We start from the raw sequence: 20,932 nt of genomic DNA, 5'->3' as shown, positions 1-20,932 counted from the left end.
TGGTATCATGCGCAAGCGAAGCTAACAATTTTACAAAGGGGAAAGAAGAAAAAGCCCAGACCTTGTAGTTGTTATTATATTCTCTTCTGAAGCGTCAGATCCTCGGTTACGATGGGCTGATTGAGATGGTGTTGTAGGGTTGGCGCATTTTGGTCAGGTATGGCGTCAACGGAGTTGGAGACAAGGGCCGGTGTAGGGCAAGTCGGCGGATGCCGAACCCTTTTGCATTACAAATACGCCTTTTCTAGCTGGGCTTGTTGTTTCTGGTCGAATGCTTGACTGTCGCGGTTTATATGGTTCATGTAGGGCTCCGCTGTGAAGCGCTATGTCCTACAAGGCCGTAGATGTTCATCCCAACACCAGACTGATAATACATCATAATTGGCCTAGAAATCATAATATGCTTTATTTGCCAATTGAATGCGCTCCGTCTTTCCTCAACCAAGAACTCGGGTTCAAGCGTCGGCAGCGATTCTCCACCGCGTCACGACATAATCCCAGAAAAGACGATATGCAACTCCAACAATCCAACATCCTGGTCACATTCGCCCCTGCTTTTAGCGATGCCTATTTACATGACTCCCATTGACTGAAACCGTCCCACCGAGATATTCTAGGAATCTTAGAGGTCGGCAACGACTCCGGTGGAACCTCGCATCTTCTCCAGCTCCAGACTCCAAAATGTTTGATATATTAGCTCCTCGCACAGCATACCCATGTTCTTTTCCCCTACAGTTTGCACCAACCATCCTGTCTAGCCTAGTTTTCAGGTCCCACGAAAATGGCAGACAAAACCGCCGTCGACCTGAAAGTTGATCAGGTTCATCCCGGCACAGTCACGCCTCCAGCCAGCGAGCGCTACGACGCAGAAGAGCAAGATGACGGCACTTTGTCACAGGTAATCTCCAAAAATGGAGAGCAAGTGCTTGTCACTTGGAGGAAAGAGGAAGAAGCTCGCATCGTCAGAAAGGTCGACTTCTTGTTCCTTCCTATATTTTCCGTGCGTATAGCTTCGCCATATTGAGTTCCGTGCCTGCTAACCCCCTCAGCTAATGTTCACCTGGATGGCCATTGACCGCACCAATGTCTCTGGTGTACTGACATCCACCTTTCTCGAAGACACTAATATGACTCGCGACCAAGCCAACACAGGTGTCTCGCTCTTGTGGCTAGGTATCGTTCTGCTCGAGATTCCATCTAACGTAAATATATCACTTCTATCTTCATTTAAAGCTCTCATCTAACATTTTGCAAGATGGTTCTTCACCGCGTCGGCCCACATTACTGGATCCCCGCACAAGTCGTCACCTGGGGCCTTATTGAAGTTTTGCAGAGCTTCGTCACTAACGCTGGTGGGTGGTATGTTGCGCGGCTTTTCCTGGGTCTTGCCGAGAGCGGTTTTATTCCAGGCGGCTTGTATACGTTGTCGAGGTGGTATTTACCAAGCGAACTCACGCAACGTACTGCGATTTACTTCCTTGGGCCCTCCATATCCGCAGCGTTTGGATCGCTGATCTCGGCGGGCGCGTTGTCGCATCATCTTGTTGGGGGATTGAAGGGATGGCAGTGGTTTGTTTGATCTCTCCCTAAGGTCGATGGGAATGCTAACTTGGGCTCTGTAGGATCTTTGTGATCTGCGGTGTTTCTACCATAGGTAAGATGCAGGCCTGGTCTAGGACACAGGAACCGGCTAACAGTCTAATCCAGCTACCGGAATCCTTGCGTTCGCCATAGTGCCCAAATCCCCTCACCATACGGGCAATCTTTTCGGTGGCCTCGTCCGCGTCCGTGGCTGGCTTACCGAGCGCGAAGGGGATATCCTCGTCGCTCGGCAAGTGCGCATAGCAGAGAAGAACCAGGTGGCCGGATTGACGATGAAGATCACTGGAAAGGATATGTATGAAATATCATCTTGATGACCTCTTAAGAGACTAGGACTAACAACAAATGGCTGCAGAATCGACGTCCTGACCTCCTGGCACACATGGCCCTATCTCATCGTCTGCCTCTCAGGCTTGCAATCTGTTAACGGTTTGAGTACCTGGGGTGCAACAATCATAAAATCGCTAGGTTTCAGCAGTATCCGGGCAAATCTACTTAACGCACCGGGGAGTTTGCTTGGTGCGATCTTCGGGATCATCTTGTCAGGCTTCGTGGATCGATATAGCCGATTTGGTTACGCAATTATATTTGCCGCTGTGTGGACGCTTGCTGGGCTGATTGCGCTTTATGTATGTTCGGTCCTTCTCATGGTCGACGAGATGCCCAACTTGAAAACCCAGTGCTGACATTATATCGTGCAGAATCTCCCGGTCACGAACAAGGGGTCATGGTCATTCTATGCCGCATATATCGTCACTCAAGCTTCGCCGTAAGTCTCATCTATCGGAGGTTGAACGTATAGGCGCAGAACTCTAACAATCATCTTCGCCTCTAGAGGCTGGCAACCGATCAACGTCACCTGGCTATCTTTAAACTTCAAGACGCCCCAGAAACGCGCAGTGGCGTATGCAGTCTACAGTCAGTTTTGGCAGCTCCCAAGTCAGAATAACAACACTAACGTACCTTCAGTCGGATGCTCCAATTTAGGCGGCACATACGGAAACCAAGTCTTCCGAGCGGTATATATTCAAACTCAAAGTCGTACAACAGATAGAAAGCGGACTAATAGTCTACAGAGCGACGCCCCCCTCTACCGCACCGCATGGATAGCATGCATCTCGCTCGGCGCAGTCTGGCTCGCTGGCGTAACGCTACAGACATTCGGGTTCCAGTGGGCAAACCGCGTGTTTGCGAGGAAATTGGAGGCTAATCCGGAGCTGGAGAAGGAGGTAGTACATACTGATACGCGTGGGAGAAAGTTCCGATATCGTTGGTGATATTCTAGCCCGATGTCCATCCCGACACCCATTAACCAGTGAGGGTAAGGAGAGTTCCAACCGATTGTGATACGAACAAGGCAGGACATCGGCAGTCCCAAGTACATGTACTTTGAAGATGCTCAGAATTATTGTCCAATGTAAATAGAAGGTACTCAAACAAAATCTCCAGACAGGTCCTCCTAACCCCGAGTTTCACCTCATACAGATCAAACTGACATGTCCTCCCCTTGTGCCGCCTGCCACATACATTCCCGTTACTATAATCACCAGCCAAGTCAATAAAAACACTCTTATACTCAAAGTAAGCACCCCGCAAAGCTCCGCTGCCGCACGAACTTCCAAGTCCAACCTTGAAATCAGCTTGCAGGCCCGTTTGTCCGGTGCTGAATGTCTTTGCGCCCGCTGTGCTGCAAGGAATACCCAGTGGTTGCACATTATCCCATCCGCCAGAGGAGTTGGGTTTGCAGATTCTGATCTAGACGCCGAGGTAAGCTTTAGTGAGGCTAGAGAAATGAGAAAGGGTCGAATCATACCCATGGCTCGTTATCATTGTAGTTGCTATTGCGGGCATCGGTGAAATGGACGACGGATTTGCCGGCGGTGGGGTCGAAGGCTTTTTGGTTCTCGTTACATTCGAACAGGGCGTTGGTCGAGAGGGCAAAGATGGCCGGGAGGAGAAGGCTGGGGATATGCATTCTGGATTGGTGATTGAGGATTTGGGATTGGTAAAGTGGCCGTTGGGAGATTTTTGAAGGTTGAATATTGAGTATTCTCTCGGGGAAAGGAGTGCTATTTATGTTACTAGGTATAGAGGGGCGTCATTGATTAGCTGAAGATAGATGAGGTAGATCTATATAGATGTTGCGCATAACGAAACTCGATGTAGTAAGAGCCGCCGAACGGACTGAACGAGACTCGGACACGGAGTCAGCGTTGGGGGCGCAAGGGTGGAGAATGCTTGTAGATTTTTTGTTTCAGCTCTCACGTCTACTTGTGATATATCCAAGTATTCAGAGAAGATAACGTTACAATCTTCGAACTGTCGTCTCGCAAGGGCTAAGTTTTGTGGAGACGTCGCAGGGTGCTTCCTGATCAGACTGTTGACCACTGTTACAGAACTGGTATAAATACCTGTCTGTGACTCTACAATCTTGAGTATTCGAAACTATCAGACCTTTCAACCTTTGATTTCTTGCGAGACCACCCGAATCATTCCGAATCAACAAGATGCATCTCTCCAAGCAAGTGCCCATTCTCGGTGCTGCAGGTCTGTCCCTAGCTATTGGAGCCACCGCTCTTTGGGATTGCCGTTCAGACCAGCATGTGTTCCCTATTGATACGAGCAAGTTCCTCGTGCATTTTACCTCCACGAGGGACAGTAACTATAACGCCCGCCAGACATGGGTAAGCATCACTCTTCTCCAACTAGCAAAAAGAGTATGCTGACGTCCGGATCGTACCATTGTTCAGATTCGTATATGTCTTCCGAACAACGACGGCACCTGGACGAACGTTGACCCTCTCGGGTTGAGCTGTGCACCGAAGGGGGATACATTCTCTGGAGATCAGACAGGCCTAGGAGCTGATATTACCGTTGTAGGAGGCGAGGGGTGTAGTCTAACTGGCAACGGTTTGAATGGGGCATCTATCAGCTACAAAGATCAAGCTGTGAATCTGCAATACGGAGGTGATGCTTGTGGTCCGAGAAGCCATGGAATTACTTGCCAGTTTGCAAAGTGAGGGTCGCATGGAGTACTGCTCTTTATGTTGCTGTGTGTCGTCGGTCTTTATGTGCGCTGGCAAGGAGAACTGATTGTTGTTTAAGGGTGCCGACTAAGGCTGTAAGAGAGCTAGACTTCTGCATGAACAATCTACCAATGACTATCTCTCTTGATACAATCCGAATCAAGCATCTCTACACTACCGCATCCGTAAATCAATTGGCCTAACGCAGCAGGAGTATAAATTCATCGAGTAGCCGACCTTGACACTAACCACTCCATGTGGCGCAAAATGTTGACTACTCCCTAGACAGAACAAGCGGGGAGGAGAAAGTTAGCGAGAGGCAGGGCTTTGACGTCTGGCACAGCCTAGTAATGCAACAAAAAGTGATTGAGTCAGAAGAGGACTTGTTTCTCATACAGAAAGCTTGCAGATTCCGTTAGACCCAAATCTACTCCTCCACCTCAGCCTTAATTTTCTCAACAACAAACTCCGCCCCCTGCTCATAAGTCGCAACCTCCCCCATAACCCTCCAAACACCATCAATCTCCCGCACCGTCAGAAAATGCCCAATGCTTCCCACGGGTGCTGGGTCTTTCGCCCCGACCAGATTCCTAATCTTCACGGAATCCCCATCAGTCACCCCGCCATCGGAATCCGGCCAGCTCGTTGCGAACAACGCAAAGGTCTCGAGATCATACGCTCTTCCCCAGCTCACACCCCAATAACCCATTGTCACCATGGGCTCGTGGAGCGCCATGGACACGCAGTAGTCGTTCCCGACGTTGCCGACGGGACGAGTGTCGATGTGCAGCATGCGGAAGTTTCCGTGGCTGTCGGGGGTGTCGGCGCGGTCGTTGCCGCTGAAGCAGAAGCGATCGGTGTTGCTGTAGTTCCATTCGCGGATGAGGAAGTTGCTGTCTCGTGTGGGCTCATCGGTGAGGGTTAGCCAGCAGGTTTCGCCCGATTCGACGGGGACGACGGCCAGGGTGACGTATTTCGTGGTGTCGTTGACGGTGGTTTTGAAGCGGATTGTGTCCTGGTAGTATATCTCCGCCATTGTTGTTTTATGTCTGTTTTGCTGTGTCGGTGTTGGCTTGATTGGCAAAATCCGACAGGCGATTGAAGGCTCTTTATACCCACTAGCTGAGCAACAGCTTCTGGTTTCGTGAGACCTCGAACCTAGACCTGGTTTAGCTCGCCTTTCTTCGGACTTCATAGATTAGAGGACCGGTTGCCTTCTTCTTGTTTGCTCCGAACAGCCACATGGCTCAGCTGGAAGTAAAAGGGCACCACTACTGGAATGTCAAGTCGGCACATGCTGCCATTCTACGATTCGAAACTTTGTCCCTCGTATATGCAGGGTAGTAACAGCCACGTTCAGCTCGAAAGATCTGGGACTCGAGATACGGATAGGTAGTCATCCACTTCAAAATTATTATCCCATTAACCCTAGCTTTCCGAGCCGAAATGCGTCGCCAGAAGCCTAGAACAGCGCGACTATATTCCGTCAATCCTATCTCCATTCTCGGAATAGATATCCGGGATGATGGTCACTCATCATGGAACCTATCTCCGCGGCATACACTCAGCTCGGCTACACTTACCCTCCCAAGACTGCAGATGTATGACCAGCCCCAGCCTCAAAACTCTCTCTGCACTTGATAGATGTCCTAGCAGGGTTTCGGTTCTAGACTTATCATCTCGCGACCGCTTCAAAGGTCACGGACCCCCCTGGGAGCCCCACACATTGATAGGAACCTGCTCATAGGGTACCACAAGTTTCGGCAGGTAGCAGAGGCTAGATCTCTCCATACGCGAACAAGCCTTCGACAATCTATCTTCCTTCCCATGCAGTCTCCAGCTGCTTGCGAACCTTTTCCAGAAATTGCTCTTCGCTATCATTCTCCACAACCAAACCCGCAACGCTGATGACCTTATCACGCGACTTCAATCCTTTAACAACGTCGACGTCCGACTTCGCAACACCAAGCACCTATATCCGATAAGCACGATGGCCAGAGCTCGTATGGGGTTGAGGCTTACCTTAGCGAAAACACGAGAGACTGCAGCGTTTGCCTCTCCGTCTCTTGGGACCGCAGCGACGCACACGTACACTGTCTCTGGTCCTACCGAGACTATGCCCTCGCGATTCCCAGCTGCATTTGGTTTTACTCTGCATGATATTTGGAGGTTGTACTGGGTTGTTGGATTCGGTGTTCTGCGGGACGCTGTCGTGGCGGCTTGGATGAGGCGGAGCATGGGGATTGGAGTGGACATTTTCAATAACTGCAACTACCCAGGATATATCTTGAAGACCGGCTCACTTATGACAAAAAGATCGGATATTTATGATTCAAGGGACCAGCCGGACGATGAACGCAGAGAGTTGTCAACTTCAACCGCACCGAAATCACGGGCGCTAAACCAATTCGATAATTAGTTAGGTGCAAGGGCTGTGGAGCTATGCTCTGATTTACCCTAAGTTATTCCTATGCAGAGGCCGCTGTAAAGTGGTTTCATATACCGAGTTCATTGGCTAACCTAACAAGAGTTACATAGCTTCGCCTTGGGCAACGCCTTCTTAGTAGGTTACTTACCCCGCCGGTACGGCCAGCTCAGTCAGACCTGCGGAGAGTATCACGGAAAAGAGAATCTTCAGTGTATCTCATTCTCGACTACCAGTGACACGGCGTTGCTGCACTGACGTGGCACTTCCGGCACTTCCGGTAGATAACAATTGTTATTCTCAAAGTGAGGTGTAGCCAACCTATTCCTGTCCCCTACACGACTTATTCAAGAACCTAGTTGCCATGTCTGCCGTTGATTCACAAACAACGCACTGCTTCAATATAAACCGACCATAGACTGAAGCATTACAAAGACCCTACTAAGCATGATCCAACACAGCATGCGCAAAGGCGAAGACCACAAACGACCAGTCAAGGCCCAGAACCAGATCGACCAGATGCAGTACAAGACAGTCAGCCAGTTACGGCGCAGGAACATCAGCACAGGTCAGACGTCAATCTCGACACTAAAAAAAGCCACTGGTCGGATTCTTGGCCGGCTTAACGGTCAACGTCAAGAAATCTACTCCATAGCGGGGCCGAGCCATGCCCATCTTTATCGATTATCTCATTATTGGCCTGATTCTTCGCCCGTTGAACAGCTTAATTTATCTTGTTTATTGCTATCGCTTGTTGAGCCATCATGAAGTCACCTAGCTGACGTCAGCTTGGCTAAGCATCGCTGATAAACTCTTGCTGAGATACTTGACGCCAGATCAGGGGTATCCTTGCCATCAGAAACATGATTTAGTGCATCAGGTTACAGATAGGCGTGTGGGGATATAAGTAGTACACAAACCCCTCTCTCTGCGCGGGGTGATCCGTTTCACGAAATCCTCCGCCCAGTATCGTTGCGATTCTATCACGATGGACACCCTCCCGGTCCGGCTAGACACGGCGAATCGCCCGGATGAGTGGAAGATCGAGCAGGGCCTCTCTGCTCATAAGCTTCCTATCCTAGATCAGAGTGGAGAGGAAGTCGTACACATCTACCCGCCGAAAGAAGAAAAACAGTGGAAAGACGAAGAAGCCATCGCGGCAGTTGGCAATCGCGATGAGCTATTCAGAATGGAGAAAGAGGGTTGGAAAGGGTGAGTCAATCACATATACTTTCTCATCTTAGTCCTAAACGCCGAAATAATGTGCTTTATCACTCCAGATATGTCGAGTGGGAAGCCTACCCGGACAAAAAAGCCGCTGCCCACAAATTGCTCACCGCGCAGTCCTTCGAGCCTTGTCCTGACTTCATGTTCGGGCCTATCCCTGACTCAAACCCTGTTCTTACTGGCGAAGACTTCAAGCAGTGGCATGCGGCGCTTGGCGGCGAGCTCGCCAGTATGCCCGACGACTCGTGGGAGATTGTCCTGCAGGAGAAACACCCGGACATGCTGCATCTGTTACAATTCCCATACAACGGAGAGCCCCCGAAGCGCCTTGTCACGAACAAAGCTATTACCCCAAACCCGTTGCACTTCGTGCGCAACCATGGTGGTATTCCACTCATCGACAAGGACAAGTTCAGTTTGAGTTTGGATGGCCTGGTCGCGAATCCAAAAACATATACGCTGGATGAGCTGCAGGATGAAAGCCGGTTCCCGCAAGTTGAAACAACAGCCACAATCCAATGTTCAGGGACTCGGCGGATTGAGCAGATTACTCGGTACGGAGGACAGGGAGATGAAGTGCCCCAGGCGCCGTGGGCTGAAGGAGCCATCGGCACGGCGCGATACAAGGGCATCAGTCTGAAAAAGATAATTAAGGACTGCGGCGGTTTGATCAAACCTGCGAAGCACCTCGAGTTCTACGGCGTAGACACATACGTCAAGGACCTCGAGGTCATGAACTACCTCGTCAGCGTGCCGTGGTCGAAGGTCAAAGCAAACGAGGTGATTCTTGCATGGGAGATGAACGGCGAGCCACTACCCAAGATCCACGGATACCCACTCCGCGTCGTGGTGCTGGGGTATATTGGCGCGCGAAGCGTGAAGTGGCTGTATCGGATCAAGGCGATTGAGAATCCATCGCTAGCCCCCGTCCAGAGCAAGGAATACCTTTATTTCAATCAGCAAGTCGGCAAGTACAATCAGCGCCCGACAGACGGTATTCAGATTCAAGAAATGCCTGTTAGTTCGGCAATCATGTCGCCATGGAACAAGCAAGCAATCATCCACAACGGGAGCATCCACTGCAAAGGGTGGGCGTACTCTGGTGGCGGCCGGTGGCCCGAGCGAGTAGAGCTTTCAGCAGACGGTGGCTTCTCGTGGTATGCCGTTCCGCAGGAAAACTTGTCTAAGAAGGGTCGGTGGGTGTGGCGCACATGGGAGGTGGATCTTCCATGTGAAGTTGAGGGATGGATTGAGATTGTGTGTCGGTGCTGGGATAACGCGATCAACACGCAGCCGCTGGATGTTCGGTCGTCGTGGAATTGGGGGCTGCATGTAACGCAGTCGGCACACAGGATCAGCGTTTACAGTATCAACAAGAGTCGGCCTGTGACGAGGGAGCGTATTGAGTTGATGGATCGTATGGGGATACCACTGGCGCCACTTTCTCGCTATCAAGTCGTGCCAACTCAGAGTTGGGAGGATTATGAGCGGTATTGGCAGACGCATGAGCCTAGAGATGTTTCAGAGTGAGCGGCGTGGAATATCCGCCGTTTTGAGATGTAGCCGTGCCCTAGGTATCACCGTGCCAGTAGCTGGCAGCTCGCAACATTCGGAAGTTTGGCGTTGAATCCTTTTATTGAATATTGCAATCATGTAAGCTAGTTATTCGATATTGAAACAACCTAGTACTCATCAACCCTCCGAAACTCATTCATCCCATTCCCAACCTCTTGCCTCCCCAGCGGCGTCAAATCCAGCAACGCATACGTCGACAAAATCCCCTCAACCCCACGATCCGTCGTCCCATACGTATGCCACACATCCTCTCCATCCTTGAAAAAGACATCCAACCCAAAATATCCATTGCCGGGTTTCCATGTAACAACTCCGCCCTCCTCCTCAATAGCCCTCCATTGCTCAACCGTCTTCGCACAGCTATAAAACGGAAATCCCCATCCCATCCTAGCCTTGTAGGCCTCTATCTCACTCACAGAGGCGCGTGCGATGGCCACGAAACTGGTATCTCGGCTTTGCAGATGGCACAGATTGGGGATGTGGTCCATGCAGAACGTACATCCCATGCAGCCCTGGATTTCGCCGGGTGCGAGCATGAAGTGGTAGATGATGAGCTGCTTGCGATTTTCAAAGAGGTCCAGCAGGGATTTTTCGCCGGTGGGTGTGTCGAATTTGAAATGGGATGGGTTCTCGATAGGAACGCGGGGGAGGGTGCGGCGGGAAGCGGCGATGGATTGAAGAAGTGCGGTGGCTTCCTTTTCCTCTTCGAGGAGGGCGGCGCGGGCGGAGAGGTACGTTTCTGCTGGAGTCTGGAGAGTGTTATCTAAGGTGTTAGTGATTCTGGGTTTGAATTTGTAGTTGGGTTTTGGCAGACCTTGTTGGACATGGTAGCTAGATGGTCAGGATTGCAGTATCGGTGTTAGACGATGCGGGGTGTCTATTCATGGATTCCAAAGTCAAGTTTATTATTCAGCCTTCAGTGTAACCATGTGCTCCATTCCATGGCCCGATCTACTGGAGTTGAGGTCAGTTCCGTCCACGCCAGAGTTAATGCAAAGGCAATCGAGCCCTAACTCTGCCACTTGAAACTTGCATTAGCAGGACGATTTACTTGACACACACACAGTGTTAGACAATTGAATCTGTATGTTCTAAAGACTACCTCCAAGTCTCCCCGTTTAGAACCCAAAAAGATTATCATCCTCGTTGTAACCCCAGTCTATCAACGCTGGCAGCACGGACTTCTGGATCATCGCCGGCGGGCCACATAGCAAGGCAACACTCTTCTCATCAGGCTCAAACCCATACTTGTGTAGAATATCCGCATTGACATGCCCCTTCTCCCCCTTCCAATCGTCCCCAGCATGGCTCAAAACATACGTAATCTGGAATTGATCCGCGTGCTTCTTCGCCAACTCCTGCATTTCTTTATGGAGCAAAATGTCGTTCTCCGCCCTGTTTCCATCGATAACTCGGATTTTGGTTTTATCTTTCCCGCCGGACTGCAGAACCCTTGCAATGACCTGGTATCCCGGCGTGACTCCCGAGCCTCCGAGAACAAGCGTGATCCGTTCATAGGTGTGTTTCTTATCATCGACCTTGAACGTCCCGTTGCCTTCGTATACAATCTCGCCTGTAGGTCCTTTAACTTCGACTTCCTCGCCTTCTGCCATACAGTCGAGGATATTGCTCATTGTGCCACCAGGCTGTCCTGCATCAGGGTAGTAGGTTTTAACGACGAGGTCGAAGGTACCGTCGTCTTCCTCTTCCGTGATAGGTCGAACGGGTGTATATGAGCGGAAGACCAGCTGGTCCTTGAAGTGGAAGCCGATTTGAATATGTTGCCCGGTTTGAAGACCCAGTTTCTTGTTCTTAGATAGCATCTCAAACGTGTACCGGTTCGTGTCTTCAGATAGCTTGACCTTGTGGGTAAAGCGTGCTTGCGTCCATCTGTATCTGTAAGTTATTTGATGTGTAGTTTCCTAGGGCAAGGGCTTACTTATGCCGTTTAAGGGCTATTTGCGAGTCTTGCGAAGAGGATGCTCGCTTTTCGGCCTTTACTTTGGCTTCTTGTTTCATAAAATCTCGCGCCTTCTTTGTTACTGTTCCGATGATGCATTCTGGTGGATGGTCAGTTAACCAGTCTTAGCTCCTTCAGAAAGACAAGCGTATTACCTTGTAGTTTCGACTGAGCGAAATCATCATGTATACTATCAAACTCGCTTGTTGTATCCTCATGGACACGCGCAGCATGTGCCATGATCGGCGCCTTGCCGCCAGGATGCCAGCTTATCACACTCGTCGCGTCGTAGACATTGCCGTTGATAACAATCCAGCAGTCGTCCTCTGTGCCGTGCTTTTCAATCTCCTCACGTGTGAACTGTTTTTCGGGGCTCGATGCTTGCCGTTGGCTCTCTTCTGCTTGGATCTGAGGCGAGGGCTTCATCCACCCTCCATCGCCAGTTGCGGGTTCGCATGGATGCCGAAATGTGAGGAACGTTCTATCGGATTTCTCATCTTCTGTAACATCAGACTTGACTATGTAGTGACAGTTATTCATCATTCTGCTTCAGTTAGTCGTGGACACTGTTAGTATATACTGTACTCACCCTTCGAGGTTCCATATAGGGTCTTCCGGCTGTCTGTTCTTGTTCACATCCCAAGCGCGCACTCGGATGCTCTCTGCGCGTAGTAGGTCAGTGATATTGACCTCCAAATGCCAATGTAGCCACGTCCAGAATTTCTTCCCGTGTCTTAGAGGGTTGTCTGGGTACTGTTCAGTGTCAGTTAGAACTTCTCTTAGTAATGGTAGCATCTCACCCGTCGAGCGCAATATAACCAGGAAGCTCCTCCGTCAAGACTAATCTCAACCCTCTGTATCTCGTTACCTCCACCATTATACGCAAAGCCCTGGACCCGATACATCTTGCCCTTCTTGAAATCCCCCAAGTCGATCTTCTCCCCAGGCCCGGGCTTGACAATAATCGACTGCAACGCTTGCTCCATACAAGCTGTACTCGGATTGTTATACATTGCCTTCGCCAGCTCCGAGTCTCTATCCGTTACAAACTCTGGCACAACCCGGTTATCCCAGATATGGTAGTGGCTATCGTTCTCCTTATCCGTAACCCAGATCTTCTCCAGCCACTTTACCCAGCGCCCACCCACATACCCAGGCACGACAAGCCGAAGCGGATAGCCATGATCTGGCGGGAGCTGCGAGTCGTTCATCTCATATGCGAGCAGCACATCATGTCGCTCATCCATGACATATTCCAGTGGAAGACAGGTCTCATAGCGCCCCTCACTCAGAATATCGGCTCCTTGGAAATTCACCCACAATCTGGATTCCTTGTACTCATCCACCAGGGACTGAATTCTCGCTCTCTCTAGCACATCACGCAGCCGAACACCTTTCCAATAGGCACAGCCCACCGCCGCAGATCCCCAATTAAAACCCTTGCTGCGCTTCAGCATATTCAGTTCCTTTCGACGATTCCCATCGCAAGCCGCAAAGACAGGGATATTGATGCTCTCGAACTGATCTCGCAGATCGTCCATGAGGAATGTCAAATTCTCACCGGCAGAAACTTCAAGTTTATGGTTTTCCCAGACTAAATGCGGGACTGCGCCGTGATTGCGAACGTAGTGCAGCCAGTTTGGCGTGATGAATCCAGCCTCGAAGAGCTCGACGAGCGCCGCTTCGGCGTTCAGTGGGTGCTTTCCTGTGATTCGGATTAGGTGGTCTGTTCGTGGGATCCAGTTGTCTGGGGTGGTTTGATCGATTTCATCAATTTCCGCAGTGACGAAGTCGGATTTCACAGGCGAGTGGCCTTTGCCATTGTTCTGGGTGAGAGAGTGCATGTATTCTTCCTCAAAGCGGAGGAGCTCGAGGAGGGCTTGCTCGGAGGCGCTGGGCTCGGGCTTTTCTTCTTCTCCCTCGTCTACTTTTTCTTGATCTTTCTGTCGATCGCCTTGTTCTTGATCATCCTTCTTTTTATCCTCATCCTTCCCCTCTTTCTTCCTCTCCTCCTCCTCCCTCTCCTTCTTCTTCTCATTAATCAACCACCCCTGACCCTCTTTAATTAACTTCTCCTCCGTATGCAAAACATACCGCCAATTCTTCGGATGCACCTCCGGCCTCTTAAGATGGAAATCCTGCTGTTTTTCCAAAAAGTCTCGAACCGTTAGGAGCTCTCCGCGATCAACTTTCGCCTTGAGCTCTGCGATTTTCTGCTCCGCTTCGTCTTCAAGAACGAAGCGCCAGTCGTCGCCTGGGTGCGTGAGACCGGGAAAGCGGTCGTCGCGAGAGCGCAGGCCGACGCGGTGGCTGTGGGTTTTTGTCCAGTCGGGTTCGGAGAAGATTTCGGCGGTTGTTGAGGGGGGCATGGTGGGGGGTTTATTTATAGAAGAAATATCAATATAAGTATGTAAAGCTCTATGCGCTTTAATGATGTACAGGTTCTATCAGACGGACGTTGGAAATGGGTTCATTCTCTCTACGACGGCGGAATCCTCAGCCTGGTGTCGATGAGGTCATGACATCACAGGTTGAGAGTTGCATCCTGGTACGCCATTCCCGTTCCTGTACTCTTTTTTACGGAGTCTCATTGGTTTTGCGGAAACTGTTTGGTAATGAAATTCGCATCGAGGCTTGTTTCTGGGAAGTGTGGAGGCGGCGTTCGTCTTTCTCCGAGGAACCGCTGGGGCTTCGGTTGGAGAATTGCCAACGTTGGTACACAGTTCTGCTGTTTGTTGTAAGCGGCTTTTCTCTCTCGAGCTATTATTTATCTCTGTTCTTTCGTTTCCTTGTGTGTGATTGTGGTTTGGTGACATAATTATATATCTAAAACTTCCCAAATATATATTTATCAAGTAGGGCTAGAGTATCAAACCATATGTGAGAGAGTATCTAACTTTGCAGTTTCAGTGCTTCTGTTCCCCCTTGGACATGAAACCTCTAATTGAGTATATCAATCATTTCCTCATCGACATCTCTGGGGGGAATTGCGAGTGGTGTGCAACCAGAATTGCCCACCACCTCTTCTTCGGCTCCATACTCGAGAAGCAGATCGACCATCTCCTTGTTTCCCAACTGGGTAGCGTACATGAGTGGTGTGCGCCCGGAATTGTTCTTTGCATGAACATTAGATCCAGTCTTCAGTAGCAATCCCGCGATCTCTGCATTGCCTGTCATAATTGCGATAAAAAGTGGCCCACAACCAGAGCGGTCTTTCGCGTTAACATCAGCATGATGCTTTATGAGCGTGTCGACAGTCACATGGGCGTTCTTAAAGACAGCCCACATCAGTGGTGTCCGACCATTCTCATCTTTAGCATCAATTTCTGCCCTCCCATCACCCAGTAGGAGCCTGACCACATCTTCGCGCTTTTCTGCTGCTGCGAGACATAATGCCGTGGCCTGCGAATAGTTGTACTTCTCGAACGAGCAATGAGGGGATTCGAGTTCATATTCGACGTAGACTTGGGCGTTAACGTTGACACCATCTTTAGTAAGTATTGATTCAACAATTTCTGTGTTTCCACACCAGGCGGCAAATGGCAGCAATGTCCCTTGGTAGCTAAGCCACCCATCGCCCCAATCACCACATTCATCAACTATGCAGAACTCAGTATCAAGATCCAGACCCTTCTTGGTGAGCAGCATTTTGACGATTTCGTCATGTCCCCTTATAGCGGCAAGAAACACTGGTGTACAGTGGGGACGGGCGTTTCTGAAAGTGAGTTCCGTAAACTCGTCTTCATCTTCATCAAAAGTCTGTATATTCCTTGAGAAAGATTGGTATCTGATGTAGCACCGGGCGTTGACATCAACGTTCGCATTTCTAAGTAACATTTCGACAATTTGACTGTGCCCCTTCAACGCTGCAATCGACAACGGTGTACCGTGACAGACAGTTGTATGGTCATCATCGGGTGAAGATAGCTTTTCTTCTGCGGCGCTACCTGCAGCATTGATATCAACTTCGTCTTTGTCCAGTAGCCATCTGACAATTGTTTCTCCGCCGGTCGCAGCGGCAACAAATAACGGTGTCCCTGAACAACTCTCGGTGTCCATAGCTGAAGGATCGGAATAGCCCCTACAATTGACATCCACGTCATTCCTGGCGAGTATCATACGAACGATATCCTTATGACCCATCACAGCTGCAAAGAAGAGCGGTGAACCTTCACCCCTTCTAACAGAATCATTGTCTTCTAGAACCGCTTCAGCCGTTATGTCAATACCAGGTTTTGCGAGCAACAACTGGCCAATGTCCTCATGATCACATATAATGGAAATGCATAGTGGGGTACCCCATATATCAAGATCGGTAAAATCGAAAGTTCCAAAACATAAGCATGAATAGTTAACGTCAAAGTTCCCATCAACAAGCAGCAGCTTGGCGATTGACTTATGATCCCACAAAAGCGCATGCCCGATGGGTGTGAAATCAATATCATCCTTAGCATTCAGGTCAACGTCCTTGTTGGAAAGTATTATTTTAACGACGTCCTCGTGTCCCTCGATGATAGCATGTGATAATGGCGTTCTTTCGTAGCGCAAGTCCTTTTCGTTGACGTCGGCGCCGTTGTCGAGGAGCGTTTTAACAACACCAGTAAATCCAAAATAGGATGCCATTAAAAGTCCTGTGAAGGGGGAAGGCATCCCTCTGGGTTTGAAAGACTCGTAAACTTCGAACCATAATGAATTTGCGTCAGAATTCCGATCGCAAATCTCCGTGGCGTAACGCACAATAGTTGCGCCTGCATCAATGTCAGCGTGGCGAAAATGATAGCTCCAGAAACAGGCCGAGTATTCGATAAGAGCACGGTCATTCGTGACCTGATTTGTTTCTTTGCATAGAGGCGTCAGGGAGCAGCTATCAGGGTTATTCTTTTCGCTTGTGCTCAATAGCCTCAGGTAGAGTATGCAAAGCTCGGCAAAAGCGAAGTGTGCCTGCTGGATAGTGATGGAGTTCTGCCATCTTGGTTCTGTATTCCTCACGGCAGCTCTCCCAGATGACTTCTTATCTATGAGAAACTCGCGAGCAGTTTGATGGAGGAAGTAGAGCTTGTCATGATGAATTGAGATGAAAAGGCCGCACTGAGATCGAAGACGGGATTTGAACTGCTCTTCCCGCTCCAGGTCGAGGTCTCGGAGAGAGCCCATGGTACCTTGGACGTTTACGGCAACATTCATCTCAGAGACCGATAGTGGTCGACTCGCAGTCAGAATAATACTCAAAGCTTTCTCAACCATTGGGTCATGTTCAGCTTTGCTGAGGATCTGCTCATACGCTTCGTTGACGCTGTTTGGCAGTTGTAAAATAGCAGCTTTAATGGCCTTTGTTGTTCTCTTGAAATTTTGCGTCTCCAGATAGTCAAAGACCAGGTATACCCACAGATAGGTACGGTGTGTGCCCTCCTGCAATCTCTCTTCCAGGTAGGTGACAGCTTCAGGCGGAAGCCGCTGCGACAGCCGCTTGACCCGGTACCTGATAACACGGTTGACCTCTTGGCTGATGGCGTCTGATTCCTCCTCCCCCGGTATACGGATATATGGGAATGCATGCAGGAGACTTTGAAACTGAGAGACAATCTCCTCGTATGGTCGACATGTTAGCAGATACTTTAGCCTGCTGTCGGCCACTCTTCCACCACCGAATTGGCTTTTCACATTTTGTACCAGGTCTCGAAATTCGGTGTCGGCGCATTCGTCGAGGGCGTCGAGAACAACGATCACCGACCCTGCTTGAGGATCTCCTGTTGCATCGTTCAAGATGTGCCAGAGTGACTTAGTCGAGTTGATCAATTCTTTTCCATTCGCTCTGTATCCCTTCATGGCATGTTCAATCAGCCGCGGCTCTTGAGAGAATAACTGGTGAAGGACTGCGCAAAGGGCCTGTCGAACTGTATTCTGATCACCAACTTTGAAGAAGAAGTAGCAGACGATTGCTGATCGTGGCAAGGCGTGGTCAACCAGATACTTCGCAAGTACAGACTTCCCACAGCCAGGGTCCGCCGAAACGAGAAGAGGACCGGAGCTCTCCTCTAACCACTTGTTGTAGTTTTCGTGGTCAAGAAGCCACATGCACGTCCCCTCTACCCTTTCTTCAACTCGGTCTTTATACCACTCGTACGTGGCGTCCCTGCTGCTAGCTGTCAGGCGAAAGAGTTGATGAACCCTTTGCTGCTCCTGAGACAGCCTCTCCATCGCAAATTCTTTCTCAGTTTGTAACAGCTCCTCTGCAATAATCCCTTGCTGTTGTAAGACTTCTGGCAGACCTGTACGCAGAAGTTATTACTCAGTACTAGCCTAAATATCGGGTATAAAAATTACCGACTAGTATGCTGTTAATTCTCTCCTCACGTTCAACATGAAATGATTGTACCTGACCCAGAAGGTCCTTCGTATATGCAGCCGCCGCCAGGGCCGCATAGCCCTGCCACTCGTCGTTCTTGTGCGAGTCTGAGTAGTCACATATACCACGAACAACAAGACAAGGAAAATTATTCATCAGACCGGCAGCTTCCATCTCAAAGCACAGAACATCTTTGTCCGCTGCCAGCCGATCCCTAGTCAGTGCATCTTTCATCAGTTGGTTTCCTGATGCAATTAACCCGTAGTGGATTGCAGGATTGACACCCCCTGCCTTCCGGTCCGGCCGTTGCATTAGTTTCGACTGGTCATCAATACAGTTCCCGGCACATGCAGACTCGTGAGTGACTTCACTCTTGAAGAGTTGATCACGGCTTGGTTGCGGTCGGCCATAGCCTTCCTGCAAGGTCGGTCTATCCTCGAGGACTTTCCTAATTCTCCTTTCAAGCGACTGCCCGTGGAGTACGTAATCAGCTTTCAGTGCAGCCACAGCAGCTCTCAGAGCCTGAGGAGGCTGATTCATAAGTCCCGTATATTTGAATTCCTGATTCTGTATCGCCTTGCCGTAATCATACTGAAACACCCCTCTATCTCCATCCCGAGGAGCGCTGACGACGACATCGCCGAGACGGACATCATGGTTTGTCGGGACACCCCCAGCAATGCCAACCATAACCCCAACTCTTATATTAGGGAAGCTATTCAGCATGTTCGTTGCCACAACAGCAGCAGAAGCCAGTCCGTACTCTCCATCGGGCAGCACGGCAATTACAACGTTGTGCCCCGCGATCTCTCCGAGAGTATAGGCATTACCGTCGTGTTTGGAAACGTATGCTGGCTTGCCATGCTCCTTATCAAGGAAAGCCCTTGCCGCAACGTACTCGGTTGATATCGCACATATCCACCCAACAGTGTATCTTTCATTATCGGACATATTCGTTCACGGGGCGGACTCGGTGCGGAGGGATATATTGAGAACGATTCGCGTTTGGCGCTTGAATGTTTCGTCATTTCTGCCTGAATGTCAGCACTCAAACAGCTCCACGGATACGGGCAACCCGCCCTGCGGCGCAACTGACGCTGTTCGATCGCAGATGTTGCTGGAGGCTGAAAATAAGCAGCATTAGCCGGGCACGCACCCCCAACAACGGGTGTAATTATCCCTCAACCCAAGAGCCGAAAAACTCAACGCGAAGCGGGTTATGCGAAGGAAAGAGCAATCAGTCATCTGGCAAGATTCTCAGCCTTGCCTGTCAACGCTCACGTGCAGCTGGTGAGGCTCGGCCGTCCAATTACGAAACTTGATCTCATGCAGAAGCGCGGGGGTCGTTACGAAGCTAACCTGTTCCGCATGAACGCGCGCTACATAGTATGGCAATATGAACGGAATTTACTCGAGCGCCAGAATTATACCATGGAATATGACGGTAAGTTTGGGGGAAAGGTGGGAGAGACGAGGAAGAGAGCTAGGGAGGAGGGGGGTTTATAGTAGGGCGATGAACACCAGAGACGGAAAGAGCGATCTACAACCTTGGGATCAATACAGATGCTACAAACCTCACTAGCTCTTGTGCTCCTGTTTCTACCGAGATTGAGGAAGGCTGAGGATGATCTCGGGACCGAATGGCGTTACTGATGGTCCGCTGGAAGTAGGTAATTGTTCCTGCCCACAAACCGTGACCACGCTGCACGATATCGCAGCACAACCTTTTAACCATAAGACTCCTGAATCTACCAGGTACGTCTCTGAAAGATACAGACTAAGCATTTTGCGCACTTGTACAAACTTCTTGTCTTCAGACGATGCCCTTAGAAGAGTTGCATACCCGATGGACTGTCCGAATCCGCCTGCACAGCAAGTAAGTTCTGAAGTTGCCGTCTGCGGCATGAAGCAGCACAGTAAGGTTCCTAATAGTTACTAGTCATTTAATCTGCGGTACCTAGTTATTCACTAGTACAGAATAGTCGTCTCTTGGTCTCCACCTCGATCCACCAACTTACTCCATGGGCATCTGGAATGGGCATCAAATCCACACAGCCGGGGAACGGAGTTATACTTACGGAGTAGACTGTCGGTAAAGGTATGCTGGTGTCCGCCAAAGCTGCCATTGGCATGGTATAAGAGAATTTCGGTCCGCTGTTCCTCAGCCTCTGTCGCTCGTACCGGCAGGTCACTATGGTCTCCGAAAAACCCATCACATCTGCTGCCGCAGAACGAGGCGCCGCATACTACAATACCTGGAAGCTGTACATCTACGACTGGTGGGTCCTTGGCTTCATCAACCGATTCGGATGGCGCTGTTCGACCAAGAAGCATCTGCTCCCGCTCTTCCGCTCAAGCATCCGTTCAAACCACCTGGACATCGGGGTCGGCACTGGCTACTATCTCAAACACACCAAGGTCCCAGGATCATTAACCTTCTGCGACCTCAGCGAGACCTCACTCCGCACTGCTCAAGCTCGCTGTGGTCGCAACGACGCTCAAACCCTTCACTGTGATATCACCGTCGAACTACCGACAGCGGAGAAATTCGAGTCCATATCCATGTTCTATTTGCTGCATTGCCTGCCCGGACCGATGTCAAATAAAACCGCTGTTATTGAACGTGTCTTGCCCAACTTGACTGCGGATGGGATATTGGCCGGGGCGGTCTTGTTATTCAAGGCAGAAGGCCTAAGGTGATATACCTACCATGTATTTACTCTTGAGAGATCAGATTCACCTTCTATGTTATGGTAATGTGGTGAACTCAT

General features: G+C 50.0%; 11 protein-coding genes across 11 annotated transcripts; 5 read left to right on the top strand and 6 right to left on the bottom strand.

The window, feature by feature from the left end:
• Positions 1-781: 781 nt before the first annotated feature.
• BJY04DRAFT_204439 (major facilitator superfamily domain-containing protein) lies at positions 782-2,879 on the top strand (the record flags this gene model as incomplete). Its single annotated transcript, XM_073713490.1, has 9 exons — positions 782-1,000; positions 1,050-1,202; positions 1,256-1,569; positions 1,623-1,654; positions 1,708-1,897; positions 1,958-2,235; positions 2,440-2,520; positions 2,572-2,621; positions 2,679-2,879. The coding sequence occupies 9 exons, from the start codon at positions 782-784 to the stop codon at positions 2,877-2,879; spliced, it is 1,518 nt and encodes a 505-aa protein (XP_073577400.1).
• A 155-nt stretch (positions 2,880-3,034) lies between these two features.
• BJY04DRAFT_212615 (uncharacterized protein) lies at positions 3,035-3,577 on the bottom strand (the record flags this gene model as incomplete). The annotated part of the gene is made up of 3 exons (XM_073714632.1): positions 3,035-3,061; positions 3,130-3,357; positions 3,416-3,577. 3 exons carry the CDS (start codon positions 3,575-3,577, stop codon positions 3,035-3,037), a joined length of 417 nt encoding a protein of 138 aa, XP_073577399.1.
• Positions 3,578-4,109: 532 nt separating this feature from the next.
• BJY04DRAFT_212614 (uncharacterized protein) lies at positions 4,110-4,622 on the top strand (the record flags this gene model as incomplete). Its single annotated transcript, XM_073714631.1, has 2 exons — positions 4,110-4,286; positions 4,353-4,622. The coding sequence occupies 2 exons, from the start codon at positions 4,110-4,112 to the stop codon at positions 4,620-4,622; spliced, it is 447 nt and encodes a 148-aa protein (XP_073577398.1).
• Positions 4,623-5,055: 433 nt separating this feature from the next.
• Positions 5,056-5,664, bottom strand: BJY04DRAFT_212613 (uncharacterized protein; the record flags this gene model as incomplete). The annotated part of the gene is made up of 1 exon (XM_073714630.1): positions 5,056-5,664. The coding sequence occupies one exon, from the start codon at positions 5,662-5,664 to the stop codon at positions 5,056-5,058; it is 609 nt and encodes a 202-aa protein (XP_073577397.1).
• A 651-nt stretch (positions 5,665-6,315) lies between these two features.
• Positions 6,316-6,958, bottom strand: BJY04DRAFT_4663 (DUF167 domain-containing protein). The gene is made up of 2 exons (XM_073720455.1): positions 6,651-6,958; positions 6,316-6,600 (listed from the first exon to the last, which is right to left on the bottom strand). The coding sequence occupies exons 1-2, from the start codon at positions 6,882-6,884 to the stop codon at positions 6,442-6,444; spliced, it is 393 nt and encodes a 130-aa protein (XP_073577396.1). The 5' UTR covers positions 6,885-6,958; the 3' UTR covers positions 6,316-6,441.
• Positions 6,959-8,041: 1,083 nt separating this feature from the next.
• BJY04DRAFT_225527 (sulfite oxidase) lies at positions 8,042-9,895 on the top strand (the record flags this gene model as incomplete). The annotated part of the gene is made up of 2 exons (XM_073718221.1): positions 8,042-8,265; positions 8,334-9,895. The coding sequence occupies 2 exons, from the start codon at positions 8,042-8,044 to the stop codon at positions 9,808-9,810; spliced, it is 1,701 nt and encodes a 566-aa protein (XP_073577395.1). The 3' UTR covers positions 9,811-9,895.
• A 67-nt stretch (positions 9,896-9,962) lies between these two features.
• Positions 9,963-10,681, bottom strand: BJY04DRAFT_212610 (DUF899-domain-containing protein; the record flags this gene model as incomplete). The annotated part of the gene is made up of 2 exons (XM_073714629.1): positions 9,963-10,604; positions 10,670-10,681. 2 exons carry the CDS (start codon positions 10,679-10,681, stop codon positions 9,963-9,965), a joined length of 654 nt encoding a protein of 217 aa, XP_073577394.1.
• Positions 10,682-10,973: 292 nt separating this feature from the next.
• On the bottom strand, positions 10,974-14,184 carry BJY04DRAFT_212609 (putative nitrate reductase; the record flags this gene model as incomplete). The annotated part of the gene is made up of 5 exons (XM_073714628.1): positions 10,974-11,745; positions 11,795-11,915; positions 11,971-12,359; positions 12,405-12,568; positions 12,616-14,184. The coding sequence occupies 5 exons, from the start codon at positions 14,182-14,184 to the stop codon at positions 10,974-10,976; spliced, it is 3,015 nt and encodes a 1,004-aa protein (XP_073577393.1).
• Positions 14,185-15,987: 1,803 nt separating this feature from the next.
• On the bottom strand, positions 15,988-16,409 carry BJY04DRAFT_176228 (uncharacterized protein). Its single transcript, XM_073709450.1, has one exon. It carries the CDS (start codon positions 16,267-16,269, stop codon positions 16,033-16,035), a length of 237 nt encoding a protein of 78 aa, XP_073577392.1. The 5' UTR covers positions 16,270-16,409; the 3' UTR covers positions 15,988-16,032.
• A 310-nt stretch (positions 16,410-16,719) lies between these two features.
• Positions 16,720-17,242, top strand: BJY04DRAFT_176227 (uncharacterized protein). Its single transcript, XM_073709449.1, has one exon. The coding sequence runs from the start codon at positions 16,968-16,970 to the stop codon at positions 17,178-17,180; it is 213 nt and encodes a 70-aa protein (XP_073577391.1). The 5' UTR covers positions 16,720-16,967; the 3' UTR covers positions 17,181-17,242.
• Positions 17,243-20,354: 3,112 nt separating this feature from the next.
• On the top strand, positions 20,355-20,861 carry BJY04DRAFT_212607 (class I SAM-dependent methyltransferase; the record flags this gene model as incomplete). Its single annotated transcript, XM_073714627.1, has 1 exon — positions 20,355-20,861. The coding sequence occupies one exon, from the start codon at positions 20,355-20,357 to the stop codon at positions 20,859-20,861; it is 507 nt and encodes a 168-aa protein (XP_073577390.1).
• Between the last annotated feature and the right edge of the window lie 71 nt (positions 20,862-20,932).

This window comes from Aspergillus karnatakaensis (genome assembly GCF_047715665.1).
Source record: "Aspergillus karnatakaensis strain CBS 102800 unplaced genomic scaffold BJY04scaffold_1, whole genome shotgun sequence".
Lineage (NCBI taxonomy): Eukaryota > Fungi > Ascomycota > Eurotiomycetes > Eurotiales > Aspergillaceae > Aspergillus > Aspergillus karnatakaensis.
The sequence above is the reverse complement of the archived record's forward strand: the minus strand, read 5'-3'. Positions and strand labels throughout refer to the sequence as shown.